Source organism: Mirounga leonina, unplaced genomic scaffold (assembly GCF_011800145.1).
Source record: "Mirounga leonina isolate KUSES-001 unplaced genomic scaffold, KU_Mleo_1.0 Mir_173, whole genome shotgun sequence".
Lineage (NCBI taxonomy): Eukaryota > Metazoa > Chordata > Mammalia > Carnivora > Phocidae > Mirounga > Mirounga leonina.
The window spans coordinates 56209774-56226324 of NW_023270447.1; the positions used below are offsets into that span (position 1 = coordinate 56209774).

Genomic DNA, 16551 nt, shown 5'->3' on the forward strand with positions numbered 1-16551 from the left:
CGTCCTGGCGCATGTCTGCTGACCTGGCCTCTGGGGACCCCTCTGCCCTTCCGTTTCCCACCGTGCTCTAACCACAGGGGCCTCTGTCCCCCTCCTTCCTGTTCCCACCATCTGCCCTGCACACCCTGCCTCCGTCTGGTCATCCAGGGAGGCCTTCCCTCACAGCCCAGTCTGCAGGAGCCTTTCTGTTGCTCTCCGTCACGTCAGCAGCCCCCTACATAAAGTCTCTGCGTAGCGTTTCTTGTTTGTTCCTTTACTGGGTGATTGTCTTTCCCCCCACGCCCATTGGAATATAAGCTTCATGAGCATCTTGTTCAGGGCAGGCAGGTAGTGAGTGCTCCGTGAACATTTGCTGACTCAGTGAATGACGCTCCCAAACCTCTGTTCAGCTCAGTCCACACTTCTGAGTTCCCAAGCCGCACATCTGGGTGCCCACTGGCCATCTCCTCAGCGATGCCTACGTGACACAGCGCAGCCGCACCCCTTCCCGCTCGCTCCTGTCTCCTCTCCAGAGCCTTGTGCCCCTCCTGTCTCCCCGTCTCGGTGAAGGGGAGATGCGTCACGCTTACCTCCTCCACAGGCCTCGTCCTGTCTGTTCTGCCCCCAGATACGTCTCGGACCACCCACTTTTCTCCCTGCCCCACTGCACCTTTCGTAGTCAGGCCATCATTTCCCCCCTACAGGACTCCAGCAGCTTCCAGACTCCTCTCCTCATTATGTAACCAGAGTGATTTTTCAGAAACCAAACACGATCCCATTACCACCACCCCGTCACTGCCAGTCCATGGCACCCAGTGTTAAAAAGTAAGCTTCTTAATGTGTCACGAAAGCACCTTTAGAACCTGGCCCCTGGCCAGCGCTCCAGCTTTATTTTTCACTAATCTATCCCTAGAGTTCTTGCCCTCATGAACTATTGTACTCCCTGAACAAGCCCTGTTTCCTCGTTAGGGAATTTGGAAATGCCATTCCTGGTGCCTAGACCACAGGTCATACTGCCCACCCTGTGCCCGGGCCGCTTTGCCCGGCTAGCTGCTACTACCCATCCGGATATGCTGACGAGAACCTTCCTTCAGGAAGCCTTCCCTGACCTCTCAGAGTGGACGGACACTTCTGTTGTATGTCCCAGAGCCCTTCGTGCCTACCTCTATTCTCTTTTTACTGTATCTCTGCCTTCCAAGGGCCTGGGGAGGTCCTAGCCACAAGTCCTTAGCCACAAGCCCGGAAACGCTTGCCGTGCACATGAATGAGAAGGAAGAATGAGTTGCCCAAGGCCATACAACTGGTTAGATCAGAGCCGGACAGAACTAGGCTTTCAGACTTCCTTGTCTCCAGAGGTTTCTTGTCTTACCAGTGCTGGTTCTTTCTTAACTACAGGCAGGCAGGTTTGAAGTCTGTCTTCTATCCCACCATACACTCACCATTTTTAGCCTAATTCTTTGAGCTCCTCCAGGCCGATTTGGACTGGTCCTTCCCATGCAAGCTCTTTATGGATTGAGATTGCTTGCGTTAATTTGATTTTTACCACATTTAGTCTCATTTGCCGTATAAAAATGACAATCCTTGATGCTCATGAGGATTTTCTTGTCTCTTTGAGTCATTCCTTACGGGACGGCAGCGGGATGGGTGAACATTGACACCATTTTAGAACACGGGAAGCAGGAGGGCTATAGGAGGGTCTTGCTTTAATGATAAGCTGCAGAATGACAGTTAAACCTTATTAAGGTCAAATAACCTTTTGCAGAGTGTCTGAGTTTTCTAAATGAGCCACAGCATTGAGTTCTGGTTAATTTTTATAACTTTTTTAATAGGACACATTAGCGCTATTATAAACCTTGTTAATTAAGCAATAATCTCAAACGCTCCCTCGCAGAGGGAGCCATTCCCAGCAAGTGCAGGTGATTAATATCTAGACTCTAACAAAGCCTTTTAATCAACCTGAGGGGCTGTGCAGTGCTCTTGCCCCCAGGACACGAGAAGGGTGGGGATTCCAGGGAGAACTCTTGTAAACCTTTCTCCATTCAGTCCTTTCTCTTCCTGCCTCTTCTGTGACCCCTGCCAGGGCTCCAAGGGCCATCACATCCACCCTCCTTCTCTCCCCTTCTCTCTCCTCAGCCTCTTTCCCACCCTTCTGCCTTCCAGACAGCTAAAGACAGCACTGGAAGAATCTCCTTGGATTATGGGGTTTGCCATCCTACTTTCACAGATGGTAAACCTGAGACCCAAAGGGGTTACCACTTAGAGGTTGCACAGCAACTAGGACAAGAGCCAGATTCAAACCCCTGAACTTGGAAATGGTTCGCAACATAGGTTGCCTCCCTCACTTGATTCAGGTTCCAGCAAAGTCACTGTGAGTGTCTGCTTCCTCCTGGCCCAGGGCTGGAGATGGCAGGTCCAGGCATTCCTGTCTGTGGGGGAGACACTGGTCACAGTTTTATTAGACCACGGTCAGTGCTTTGAGAGAGAGCGAGCTAGTGAGAGCACAGAGGCTGTCGGCGGCAGAGTGGGGTCTCCCAGCTCAGTCTGGGACGTCCCAGGGAGGCTGAACCTGGAAGAGTGAATAAGGTTTTAGGCAGCCTAAGGTTGGAGCCAGGCTAATCAGGGAAGAGATCACCAAAGACACTGATTTACGGGATAGCCTGGAGCGGGAGGGAATTGCAGGTGGACCCAGCAGAAGGCAGGATTGGAGAGAGACTGGGCCTCCTACCTTCTTGTCTCAGTCCCTGTGGAAAGGCCAAGACAAGATGAAGAGATTAGCGGGCTTGGGAGTAGTCAGGGAACAGTGGAGGTCAACCAAAAGCATTTAAAGTCTTCTCTATGCAGACCCCTTCTCCGTGGGGAGAGGGGGGTGCCCCGGACTCAGAACGCCTATGGCGCATGCCCCTGCAGCATGGACGGCACCAGGAGGCAGGCTGGCTGCACACCCAGGAAGGGCTTGGCATTGGGGGTGGCAGCCGCGGACTCGGCCTGTACTCACCTCCTTTCTGCCCGCCTCTGCCTCCTCCTGCCAGTGGAGGGATCAGCATGTGGTAGGCCCTGCAGTCCCTTGGAGTGCTGACATTCTGCATCTCTGGGCTGGCCTGGTAGACAAGATTTTGTTTATCTTTCATAGTACTTCCTTAAGAGTGGGTCATCATTCCTGTTTTATAGATCAGGAAGTGTAGGTTCAAAGAAGTTAAAATTCTTGCCCACGATTACGTACCCCAGTGGTACATTCCCATGCACTCCTCCAGTCCCCTCATGTCCCCTCCGGTTTCCCTGGGAAAGTATTCACTCATTCCCTTAACATGCATTCGTGTAACCTTGCCCCTCTGCAAGCACTCTGCTAGGCCCTGGGAACAAACCATTGTAGCTATATAAAATACTTGTAACAACTCCATTGAGGTGCAGTGTTCCTTACTGTTTGAAGAAGGCTTGCAAAATGTTTATCTCACATGCTTCATGGCAGCCTTAAAGAAGATAACCTGTGCTTTGTTGTCCTTGGTTATGAGGTGAGGAATCTAGGGCAATGATTTGCCTCAGGTCCCCAGGCGAGGAAGTGGGCTGAAGTCAGGGTCCTTGTCAGACCTTGTCCGAGGCCTGCTCTTGGCTTCATCACATTGCAAATGTCAGACTCAGTAAGTGTGGCCATCCTCAGCCTCAATAGTAATCACCACGATGAGATACCACTTCACACCCACCAGGCTGTCAAAACCTTAATAACCTGAGAATGTCAAGTGCTTTTGAAGATACGGGGCAACCAGTCCTTGCATACACTACTTTTAAGAGTGCCAGTCAGTGCAACCACTTTGGAAAGCAGTTCACTAGGCATCACCTAGTAAAGTTGAGCATGCACACACGCTAGCATTTGGCAGTTCCACGCAGAGGCCCGTGCTGGAGAATTTCCTGCATGTGCACTCCACAAGACACACGCTAGGGTGTTGGTAATTGCAGAACACTGGAAACAATCCCAAGTATCCATTGACAATAAAATGGATCAGCAAATGGTGGAATAGTCCTTTCAAGAGAATACTACCCGTCAGTGACAATAATTGAGCTGCAGCTGCACCCTTCCACTTGGGTAAATCACGTAACCATAATGTTGAGTGAAAAACAGAAAGTCAGAAAGATATATAAGGTATGGATACCCTTGTAAAACAGTTAAAAAACAGGGAAGAGTAAACAGTATGTTATTTAAGAATGTATACATATGTGATAAGATGAAAAGAAGAGAAAAAATTCAGGACAGTGCTTCCCCCTGGTGAGGGTGGGCTCGGGAGGGGCATCCAGGGGCTTCGAAAGGACCAATAATGTCTTATTAAGCTGGGGCTGGTTCGTGGGCACATGGATATTGTATCGTTATTTTTAAAGTAGAGGCCTACAGTTTATTATTTTCTAAGTACACTTGTGATGAAAATTTAAAAATACAGCTGTGCCAGACACAAGACTTGGTATTTGGGAGGTATGTCAAGAGGCTCATTTTCTTTTTGCCCTTTTAAAAGATTGTACTCCAATCCACCATTAATCCTTGGCCATCTTGTTTCTTTCCCCTGTCTAGAGTGTTTGTATGACAGAATAGCACAAGAAACTGTGGATGAAACTGAAATTGCACAGAGACTCTCCAAAGTCAACAAGTACATCTGTGAAAAAATCATGGATATCAATAAATCCTGTAAAAATGAGGAACGAAGGGAAGCAAAATACAATTTGCAATAAACTTTGGATTTTTCATAAAGCCTTATCGTTTTCCTTGCGTGGCTTGTGATTTGCGGGCAATGGTGCTGTCCAGATCAGACCCCACCGTGTGTGGTGGGATATGGGCAGGGAGCCAGCAGGTTTCCAGGGTCATCGGCTTGCCCTGAACTTCGACTCCCCATTCCAAAGAAGTCAGACGGATTTGCTGAGACTCAGGCAGCAACCTGGTGCCAGCGTCATTCTGGGGCTGGGGAAAGCACTGTCTTTTCGGAGGGGGATAAAGTGTCTCTGAGTTGCCTATCACTTGACTGAGAATTTGAACTAATATTTTTACCATTCAAGGACTTCTATCTCTGTTCCTCTATTTTGTTCTATAATAAAGCTTCATTAATTCTTTGATGTAGACAATCATTATCCTCATTTATTTAAGGATATCAAGTGTACAGAGGAGGCGACCAGTGTCCTTTGAGGGCGGAACATTCAGGCTGAAAGCAAGAAAATTCGTAAGGGGTGTGGTTGCTGTCTGCAGATCTGAAGGGCTGTCTCGAAACCAGATTACTTTCTCTTACTTCAAGGGACAGATCTAGGACCAGACGCCTTTCTCACTCAAGATGATCTGAGATCCAGCTTCCTTGATAAATTGAATCCATCTCAGTGAAAGGGTGTAGGGGGCGGTAATGTGAGATGTGGTCCAACGTTACCTTCAGGAAGCAGGGGGCAATGTCACCTTGTGTCAGTTCGTTTATCCTTTTATATCTCAAATGATCTTTCAAGTTACATAATTTTTATCTCATTCAGCAACTGCTTCGCTAAGGTGCCTGGTGCACAATCTGGCAAACCACATTCGATCTTCCTGTTGATTTGCACTTCGTGTAATGCCTGTGAAGTCAGCGTGGTGTATTGGAAATGGCAGGGGTTTGGGGCTGAGCGCCTGGGTTCCAAGCCTGGCTCCCCTGCTTGCTTTGGGCTTAACCTAATCTCTTGAGTTTCCGTTTTCTGTTCCGTAAAAAGGAGATGATATCTACCTTGCAGAGTTGCTATAAGAATTCTTTATATATAAAGTGTTCAATAAATGTTGCCGATTATTATTTTCTTCATTTCTGGTTATTGGCTTTTAGGCATTGGTTGGAAAACTTCGGCCTCTGGTTTCTCTAGTACTTTTATCCGCGAGACCATTGAAGGTCTATAAGCAAAAGGTCAAGGTCAATGAGTAGGGGAGGTGGCTGCCTCTTTGAGGAATTTTATTTTAGTAAATAAAAGAATCCTTTGTAATGTGAAATATTGTATGCTTGATAATAGAATGTGTAGATGTGAATTTCCTTTTGTGGCATTTCCCCAACCTTCCACAAACTAGCCGTGCAATCTTGGGCTGACTGCTTAACTTCTCGGAGTCCTTATCAGTATAATGAGGAAAATAATGTCTACCTCACAGGCTGTATGGATGATTAAATAATAAAGATAATATATGTCAGGACTTTTCTAAATGTTTAACACAGTTTAACCTGTTTCATGAGTAAAGTTCGTGACACTTGGTAGCAGGGTTCGATAAATTCATGCTATTAAAATGGGTTCATTTCAATGGCGTGGGCATGAGTAGTGTGGAATGCATGAGAGACTGGGAAAAAGTATGCATTATTCTTGAGCTCATCCCCCTTTTCCCCTAACCACGGCGAAGACACAGACACCCAGAAGCTCTGTGCATTTCCCTTCAAAGACTATTACCATACGGTAACCACTTTATAGGTGCTTTTAGGTTAGTGGGGGAAATAGTCATGGAAATGTATTTTAAAACGCTGTGAGAGATGTGAAAGTGCTTTCCACAATGTACATTGCCTATAGTAGGGACAGAACAGGGTGTGAAAGATTCTGGGATCTGTGTTCAAATCCTGACTTTACCTCTTCTGGCAGGGTCCTTTGGCCTCTCTGGGGCTCATTTCTTTTAAAGTGGAGATAACGATCCCTAACTCAGGGTTGTTGTGGAGAGTATTCCAGGTCATATCTGGGAAAAGGGGTCTGGAAATCTCAAAGAGCCACACAGATGTTAGTTACGTTTAGCTCATAAGGCAGAATAAAGTCAAAAGTGGATGTGATAAGGAAGGACATAGAGCCAATTCTGATGCGGAGTGGTTCATACCCTAGTTAGACTGAGATGGTTTTGAGCCCCTCTTGTGTACCTAGTGCCCTGTTACTGTTATACAGGGCAAGGCCATCATTCCTATACCTGCAAAGATGAAGAAATGGGCTCAGAAAAGGCTAAATAGCATGTTGGCCCAGGTCTCAGATTTGTCAGCAGTGGAGCCGGGTCAGAATCCAGGTCTGAGCAAAATCCGCCCTTTTGCCTCTTCCCTGAAAGGTGAGTGGGTTGTTAAGGCCTGGGCTGAGACTCTAGGATTGTAATTTCAGGGTATATTTAGAGAGACCCAACCTCGGTAACCAATGGAAATCGGTCTCATTAATTCAAGCCATTTGAAGGAACTATAGTACCATTTAAAAGGATTCACAGTTTTATTACCTTCAAATACATACACAAAATTCAAATTCATTTTGTGCACTAGAGAGTTTCCAAACGTGTCCACTATTAAGAATTTGCTGAGGCTTAAAATACAAACTTCTGGGCCATGGCTTAGTGAGCTTGAGTCAGTAAGTTTGAGATGAGGCTGGGAACATGTATTTGACCACAAGTTCCTCTCTTGAATAGTATCAGTCTAGTAGAAGTCATTAGAAGACCTGCTTTACTGAAGGAACAAGAGTGTTTCCTAGTAAAAAGACATGCTCCTTCCCAAGTGCCTGAGGATACCGGAAACAGAATAAATTTTCTTTTAAATAGCTGAGGCTCCGACCTGAAAGCTTGTTTAGAGTCACTCTTTCCTGATCACCGAGTGCCATTCAGTTGGACACGATGCAGAAGGTGACTTTCAGTTTAGGCCCCAGTGAGCATCCCCTCACTTTCATACTTAGGTTCTTTCTTTCCATTCCTGTGACAGGCCAGGTGAGTCATGGAGGACAGGACAGTCAGGACTGAATTGGCAGAGCCTGGATGGATGGGGTTTGGGCACTGTCTTCAGAAGTCCTGGCAACAAGTTCTCGGTTACCAGACGAACCTAAAAGATGTGGCTTGTTTTTATTTTCTGGCAGAGGAACATGTATGAGTGACTGTTCTGTGCCCGTGGATTTCTTGGATGCATTTCAAATTATGACTTGGTTTTGTAGTTACAAAGAAATAAAAGCCCCTTCACAGAAATTTTTGGAAAAATAGGGAAAAACATTCCAAATAGGGCTACTGCAAGCATCTCTTGTAGTCTCTTTTTGAAAGCCTGAGTATGTATTTTGCATACCTGTGATCATAGCGTATGATCAGGTTTGCATCCTTCCCTTTCCGTTTATCATGTTTCCCTGCTGCTCCGTGAAACCTAACCATCCGTTCCCACATCCACCAAGTGGACGGACGTCAAGCTCTAGTGGAGTAAGCCATCTGCTGGGCTGTGGGGCTAAGGCAGAGGGCAGCCAGCTCCTGAGAGGCCCCACTAGACACACGGGTCCAGCGTGGGAGGTAGAGAGAGCCTGAGTCTAGAGGTCACCTCATTGGAGTTCAGTTCCCAACTCTTGCACTGACTGCCTCACCTGACCTGAGTTACGTCCTCCTTCTGAACACCAGCTTCCTCATTTGCAAAATGGAGGAAATAACGTCCCATTATGGGGTTGTTAGAAGGACCGAGAATGTAATTAAAGTGCCAGGCCGGAGTGGATAAAGGGCCGCCAGGGTGAGAGCTGACATACCTCTCCTCTTCTCTCCCCACACCCATTCAGGTCCTCCCCCCAGTGCCCCAGTCCATTCTCCAACCTGCTCAGACCTCTCACATGGTGACCTTGGCTTTCACACCTGCCTTAGGCCCTCCAGACAGCTTGCGTTTGTCCCACAGCGCTGGGTGCTCATGGGCTTCCCCCACCCCCCACTTGCCCAGCACACCAAGCAAGCCCCTCCCCGCCTTCCGGCTCCCCTCGCCAGCCTCAGCCCCTAGCCCCACCATCCAGCTGCCCATTTGCCCTTCCTTGTCTTTTAGGTTGTTTATAAATAAAACTCAGGGGAAGATTTTTGTGTACACAGTTTTTTTTTCCCTTTATATTTTCTATCATTTTCTTAAGGTCGTTTTACCTGAGTCAGAAGGAATGACATTTCTTTATCATTCTTGATACATAGAATGAGTGTGACTATGTTTTAAATTCTTTTGCCAACTTACTAGGTGAAAACTAGTACCTCATTATATTTTCTTTGATTATTTCTGCGAGTGCACATTTCCCCAGAGTTTGGTTTCTTATTTTCAGTGAAAAAATAAAGGCTTAACCTATAAGCATTTCCAGCAGAATCCATTTCATTTTCTGTGGTTAGTTTTCTCTGGACAAATGTGTTTACCTTGGACATATAAAATTTTTACTTTTGTATGTGCAAATAGACATGTCAACGGATACTTTCATCACTTCTTTCAAAGGGATTGATCAGTTTGTGCCAGCTTCATAGGCTCGTGGAACTTCCGGGTCAAAAGTGAACTTGGAGGTCCTCTACCCAGATCTCCTATCCACTAAAAGCAAATGCTTTTCTAGACCATGCTTGCATACCTTCAGGCATGGGGGAGTCATCTTCCTACCCAAGAGTCCATCCAATTATTACTGTCACTGAGATGTTCTTCTGTTGAGCTAAAAATCTACTTCCCTGAGACTTCTAAGGTCATTCAAATTCTTTCCTCTGAAGTCACACAGAACGCTTCTCCTCATAGCTCTTTACTGAGTTGAAGATGGCAATCATGTCTCTTCACCAAGTAATAAGTAGTTCAAATTCCATTTTACCATTTTCACATAAGGGAGGCTACACAGGAAAGAGTGGGGCTTCTGGACTTAGCCCTGTGTTTGAATTCTGACCACCACTTACTAGTATGTGACCTTGAGCAAGTGCTTAACCCCTCTTAGCTTCAGTTTTCTCATTTTTAAAATGAGAGCCTAATACCCACCTGCCAGGGTGTATCAAGGGCCATGTAAGATAATGTGAGTAAAGCAGCAAGGCATCCAGTATCTCTCAGTTAATTCTAAGACCTCTGACCATCCTGGTTACTCTTCTATGGTTGTGTCCCTAAAAGATAGGGTTCAAGACTGGATAGGAACTTTAGGGGGGGTCTGAGTGACACTAACTAGAGCAGGTTGTCACCTCTTATGCTAGCATATCTCTGTCAATGTGGCCTAACCCTGAACTAGCATTTCCTGTGATAGAATTGTCGCCTGTGGAGTGTATGGCCACCAAACTACTCTGCTTTCTCTTTTTCACTAACATAATACTTGTCCCTTTAGTTCACAGTGTTATAAGAGGAACATAGTTCTTGGAGCCAGAGAAGCTTACACAAAATTCAGATCCTGACTTCACTCTTTGTTAGATTAGAGGAAATTGGTCAAATTTATGATGTCCTCCACCTTGTCCTTTATGCAGTTGTTCTGGGGGTCATACACGCCTGCCGCTATGCCATCCCAGTTCTGGTCTTCAGTATAGTGCTTCTTTTTGTTCCCTTTTCCTTCCCTTTTTCCTTTTAGTAGCTCTTTATCACACACACCCCATTCAAGTGTGTGGTTTTTGTTTTTTTTTAAGGTTTTATTTATTTATTTGAGAAGAGAAAGGGTATGAGCAGGGGGAGGGGCAGAGGGACAAGCAGATTCCCCACTAAGCAGGGAGCCCCGACACGGGGCTCAATCCCAGGACCTTGAGATCATGACCTGAGCCAAAGGCAGATGCTTAACTGACTGAGCCACCCAGGCACCCTTCAAGTCTGTGTTCTTAGATATATTTCTTAAATGAAATACAGGACTTTGCATTTATCCCTCTTCCATTTCATCTTATTGGTTTCAGCCCAACATTCCAGCTGGTTGAGATCTTCTTTTCCATTTGTGTTTAAAATACAAAACAGAATTTGAGGAAAGCCAAAGCCAAAAAAGAAAATCCAGCCATAATCCCAAGAACCGAGCCCAACTGCGCGTCACTCCTGGGGGACCCTCCTGTCTGTCCATGGCAGCACCTCTTTGTTCCTGGTGGTTGGCCAGCCTCCCATGACCCTGCCTTGCTCGTCCAACATCATGTGGCCAACATTTCCCCCGTCTGCTGCCTGATTTGCATAGCTACCATTTTAATGCCCTTCCTGGTATTGAGCTGTGAATACCTTCTTATCTCTTGTGTACGTTTTGTTGTCTCTAGTGTCTTGCTATTAGAGATAATGCTGCCATGATCGTTTATGGTTGTTTGTTTCTTAAATTCCCAGGACTGAGCTAACTGGGTTAAAGGGCAAGAACATTTTATAGTCCTTTCCATGTGTTGTATGCCTTTCCAAAAGGTTCAGCCATGTCTCAAGCAGGGTAGACATGCATGTGTTTTTGGAATTTTTAAAGAAGCATGGTGAATTAACTTTCTATATAGATGTACTTTTTCAACTCCTTTCTAGGCGAATTGTCTGGGCGTGCATTTGGATATGTGAGATCCCTATGGAATTTGATTTCATGATATGCCCTTTTTCCTAGTTTTATAGTGTATACGTATGATCTTTTGTGTCCTAGACAAAATTATCAATAATAATGCTTAGTTCAGTGAAAAGGAAAGAGCCATGTGGTCCTCCACTAAAGACTCTCTTCTCATCATAAATTAGCCTCTTTGGAGCTGGGTTATTCTAGTAGCTAGAACTCCTCTGTCTAGTGAGATCATGCAATGGCTCTAAGATGTGGCATTTGAGCTTCCACCTGAAGGATGAGAATGACTGTCAGTTGACCATTTGTGTGTCGGTCCATCCCTCCCTCTGTTCATTTTACATGTGCTGAATGCCTAGCCTGTGCCCAGCACTCTGACAGGCACTGCTGGTCAGGTCCAAGCAGGGAGTCACACCTCAAGTGTGTCTCCAAACTATGTGTTCTTTCCACTGGTCCAGAAGGCACTCTTTCAGCCCCATCCAATCTGACATCTGAGGATACGGGCATGTACTATTTCATCAACTGAAGGGGAGAGAGATTCTGTATTCTAGCCTCACCATCTGTATCCAGAAGTTTCCCCCATCAGTCATTCAACAAATATTTATTGGGTGCCTGCTATGTGTCAGTCACTGGTCTAAACGCACAAAGGGCTTAAACTCCAGCAGACGTGGAAAGGGATGGAAAGGAAGATAAACAGTAAACATAATAAATAAGAAAATTGCAGAAGGTAGTGAGCACCCCGAGGAAAGGAAAAGCAGTGCAGAGTCAGGGAGACTGTGTGCAGTGGGCGGAAGGCTGGCCTATCAGTGGGGTGCTGGGGGAGGCTCGTCCAGACAGTGAGGTCTAAGCAGAAAGCCCAAGGTGCTGAGGTTGTCAGCATGGGGTGGGCAGCCCTGCAGGACCCTTGCCACGGGAGCTGGAGGGATCCCAGTGGCGGGAATTGAGGGGCATTAAGTACGTCCTGTCTGCCTGGAGCCTCGGTTTTACTCTCAGATGAGAGGAAGGGAGTGGAGGAGAAGAGGAAGGGTGGATTTTAACTGGTACTTGAAGACACTGTATGTAGCAACCAGCAGGATCCTAGCATAGAGGAAGCAATTTCATGAAGAAAATGAAACAGGAGACTTCAAAAAAGATGGGCACTTGAAGGAGGTGGTGGTGAAGAGCTTCTCCCGCCGGCGCCCTCCCTCCGGTCCCTCTGGGAAGCTAGGGGTCCCTTGCTCTGGACAGGGTCGGGGGGCTGGGAGCCAGGCGGTCCTAGGTTTGAATCCACGGCCCCTCTCCTGCTACATGAGTCCCATGGTTCCTGAGCTTCTGTTTCCACATCAGAAAAATGAGAACGGTAGTTCTCACTCTATAGTGTTGGGAGGACAAAATGAAGAAGCACATAAGCCAGTTCCTGACAGAAACGTGGGCCCTGGGGTGGTGCTCGGCTGCTGGCACCCAGACCGCACGTGGGAGCAAAGGGATCCTTTCACGGATGTGTCCTGTCGTTGGACGTGGTGATATGGACGCCGGGCGTGCTGACTAGCTCTGAGACTTGGCAAGCCATCCCTCTCTCTCTCTGCCTCTCTCTCTCTCGGCCTCTCTTCGCCCCTGTAGGGGCACCAAAACAGCACCAAAAACACTGTCTCTGAGGGTTTGCTCTGGTGAAATCCCAAGTGAAAGTGTGTGAGCAGGAGCCTGGCCCTGAATAGGTCCTGGCTAAATCCATGTCCTTTTGCTGGCATAACACCTCGAGTCCCTGGCAGGGCGTGCACCCGTCGTCACCTCCATAGGCACGGCCCCCACCCTTTGCACAGTAAAACTTAGAGCACCAGTTTTATCTAATGAAGGATTATCTAGATGCTATAGACTCTCAGCCTGTGTCTCAGCCCAGGGGTTTCTAAAAAGAAAGCAAAATGGTCACTCCCAGCATGGGAGGCCTGGGTCCAGTGATTAGGTGCTCATTGGATGAATGAATGAGTGAATGAATGAAAGGCTTTATTATTATTACATTGATTAATAATATAAAAGACTCACAGACATTACTGCTTGTGATTCCTCATAGCAGTTCTCTGATGTGTCTTTATTTGGAAGATAAGGGAACAGGCTATAAAGAAGGGTAATTTGAATTTCCTGAGTTACATAGTTAATGGGTGGAACTTAAACCCAAGTCTCCTGAGGCAAGATCCAGTGCTCTTTCCTCTCTACCAGTGGTTCTAAAACTTCAGCCTGCTTCAGAATTTCCTGCAGGGCTTGTTGAAACCCAGATCACAGGTCCTGCCCCAGAGTTTCCGATTCAGCAAGTCTGGCGTGAGGCTCAGGAATTTACCTTTCCATCTAGCTCTCAGGGTGATGCCCATGCTGCTGGTCTGGGGACCACACTTTGAGAATCACTGGTCTAAACAAAGGCACTTTCCCACATTACAATTATGTTAAGTGGCATGTAATTACATCTTGGTGATTTCATACTAATGTGCCATGACCAGCAGAAGCTGCTGATCAAGAGCAAGAAGGATGGGCAGAGTGCCTGAGCCTCACAGCCAACTCTGCTGCCAAGTGCTTAGTGACTCCGGAGGGGAGTCTCACTACTTTGAGACTCACTTTGCTGTGTGGAAAATGGGATTTTCCATCTGCCTTCCAGGGGTGCTGGTAGATTGGATGATGAGGTGATAGATTGGAAGAGGGACTATTTCAAGGAATCAGTAGGGCAAAGCCTCCCTGCTTCATTCATCTGCTGTGCCCATTTCCAGGTGTCAGGGACATGAAACAAAGGAAGAGCCAGACCCCCACGTCCTCCCTCTGCACCAACACCCTCCTGCCCCAAACAGTAACCGGAACTATTGACAAGTACCTATATTGAGTTGTGGATTTTCTCTCTGTGTTCTTGTACTGAACAATTCACAAACTCTATCATAATTACATTCACCATCCACTTTAGCATCTTGGTTTCTCTTCTGTTCACTGATGTATTCCAAGCACCTGGCACATAGTATACACTCATTAAAAAAGTATTGAGTAAATAAATGCAAAGTCAAAGACTCCGTAGGAGGCTGTGGCCCCAATCCAGACCTGAACTAAAACAAGGACCCCAAAGTTGGAGAAAGAGGAATGGAGCAGAGACAAACCCAGGAGTCATTGCAACTCAATCCCTGCGCAGGAAGGACAGGCCTGTCCCTTAGCTCCTGCCTAGGGGCAGGCCACGAGTGTTCCTGATCAGGCCGGTAGTGTTATGGGAAGAAGGAGGTAATAAATGTCCAGGGCCTGGGCCACTCCCACACAAAGAAAGAAGACTTTCTGTGGGAAGAATCTGGACAAGGGATTCTCCTCCCCCCCTGGAATGGGCACCTGAAATTTATCCAGAAACTTTAGTGAGCCCAGATTGCCAGCAATCACACTGGACACCCCTGGACTCATGGTAGCTGCCATCAAGAGAAGCTACACAAGGACCAAACGCAGGGTAGCTTTCTCTGCAGCACAGTTCTCACTCACGGCCATCTGCAGCCCTGTCCAGACCTCAGCAGAGATGGGACTTTCATGCTGGGAAGATTCCGGGGGCTTTAGGATCTGAGTTGCAGACCCAGCCACAGGGGCTGCGGGGATCTGTTCATACTATGCCTGCCCCAACCCCACCCTTACGTACACCTTTCCCTGGTCTGGAGAACGGCGACTCTACTGAAACAGGCTTCTGAAACCAAGGATGTGTCAGCCTTGTTTTAAATTGCCTTGTGCCTCTGCTAGTCTATCAGCCTGGATTGTCACTGTGCACCCATCTTTCTTGCTGGACTGTGAGCACGCAAAGGGGCCACCACGTGTTCCTCCTTGAGTCCCTGAGCCCAGCACAGGGCCGGGCACAGATGCAGTCCTGGACTCTGATGACCAAAGGCTGTGCCAGACCAGCAGTCCCTTCCGCCTGGAGGTTTAAGGCTTTGCGGGATCAAGAAAGCCCTTCACGAGAACGTCATGAGACCTCCCTAGCCTTGTGCCCCCAGGACAGGGCACCACCAAGTCAAGAAAGAAGGAAAGGATTTGGCAGTGGTGAAGTCTGAGGAGTCTGACTTTACACTGGCTGGGGCTGTGTGCAGGCTCCGCCACTCGCATCCATGTGACCTTGAGTGAGTTCTTTAATTGGTCTGGACCTTAGTTTTCTCCTCATAAAATGGAGGTCTCAGGTTCCCATGAGCATTCAGTGAATACCTATAAGCACTTAGAACTGCACGAGACACACAGTCAGAGCTATGTAAATGTTCGCTGTCATTGTGAGCAGGACGCAGGGGGTGGGAGAGCATAACGTTTCAAGGATTGAAGGTGAAGTTGGTACTGGGAGAGGAGGCAGGAGAGGGAGGTAGGTGTGAGATCGTGGAGGGCTTTGGCCCCAGGCTGAGTGCTGGCCTCTGAAGACCAGACCAGCTGCTGAAAAATGAGGCCAGCATCAGTGTGGTGGGTGGCTTGGGGAGAGAGAGGAGTCCAGGAGATTTTTTGGAATAACCCAGGTGAGCGACGATGAGCAGATGCCCATTGTCCTTCCTCCTTGACTGTTGGCACTGCCAGGCGGGAACCAGGCTGTGAGCACCATCATGCAGCAGTCCAGGTGGGACGTGCACAGGGCACCTGTGTCTAGAGCAGCCCCTCCTTCACGCAGCCCTGGCGCTCTGCGACCCCCGTGCAGGGCAGGCCCTCCTCGTGGGGACTCAGCCCCGGCAGAGGCAACAGCGCCCAATGGGGAGATGAACCGTGTCCGGGGATGGGGCCAACTGCAGGCCTGGATATGACTCTGTGTCGGGTTATCCCTGAGCACTTGCTCCCCCGATGCCATGGGAACAGCATCGGTGTGGAGCCAGCCCGGGTTTGAACCTTTTCTCCACTACTTTGAGTAACATGATCTTGGACAAGCGACTGGCTTGGACAACCTTCTGGGTCCTCAGATTTATTAGCCATGTAGAAAGAATACCATCAGCATTGTCTTCGGGCTTTTGTATGAAGTGCTGGGCACACAGTACTCACTGATAGGCACTGTCCGCCCCTCAGCCTGACGAAGCAGGGAGCCAGGGTGGCGTGCTCCGCCTGTGTGGGGCTTTGAGGCTGGCTCGTCCTTCTGTGAGCCTTAGTTCCCCCATGTTTATTTTTTTCTTGAATAAATTTGACACGTAACATCGTGGGAGTTTAAGGTATACGGTGTGTTACTTTGAAACGTGTATACGTTATACTCTGATGGCCCATGTAGGAGTATTTATCACATTACAGACTTACAGTCCGATAAAATTGTCTATATTCATTCTACTGTGCATTGGATCTCCACGGCTTCTTCACTACCCATTACAAGCCCGTTTCCTCAGTTATAGTGCCTGAGACCTGGAGTCTTCCTGCTCCCCCTGCCCCTCTTCCCAGCCTGTGACACATTCTTTCCCC

At 47.6% G+C, this 16551-nt stretch overlaps 1 protein-coding gene across 2 annotated transcripts in view; it reads left to right on the forward strand.

Annotated features, from left to right (window-relative positions):
- The window catches only part of BEND5 (BEN domain containing 5), a 237321-nt gene that overhangs the window by 42654 nt on the left and 178116 nt on the right, over positions 1–16551 (forward strand). The window contains exon 6 of one of the 2 annotated variants that reach the window (XM_035018601.1): positions 4535–6226. The exons of the other annotated variant lie outside the window; for it this stretch is intronic. Coding sequence (XP_034874492.1) covers positions 4535–4692 — 158 coding nt within the window. The 3' untranslated portion in view covers positions 4693–6226. Of the gene's footprint in view, positions 1–4534; positions 6227–16551 lie in introns of those variants that run through there. 2 annotated transcript variants of the gene reach the window in all.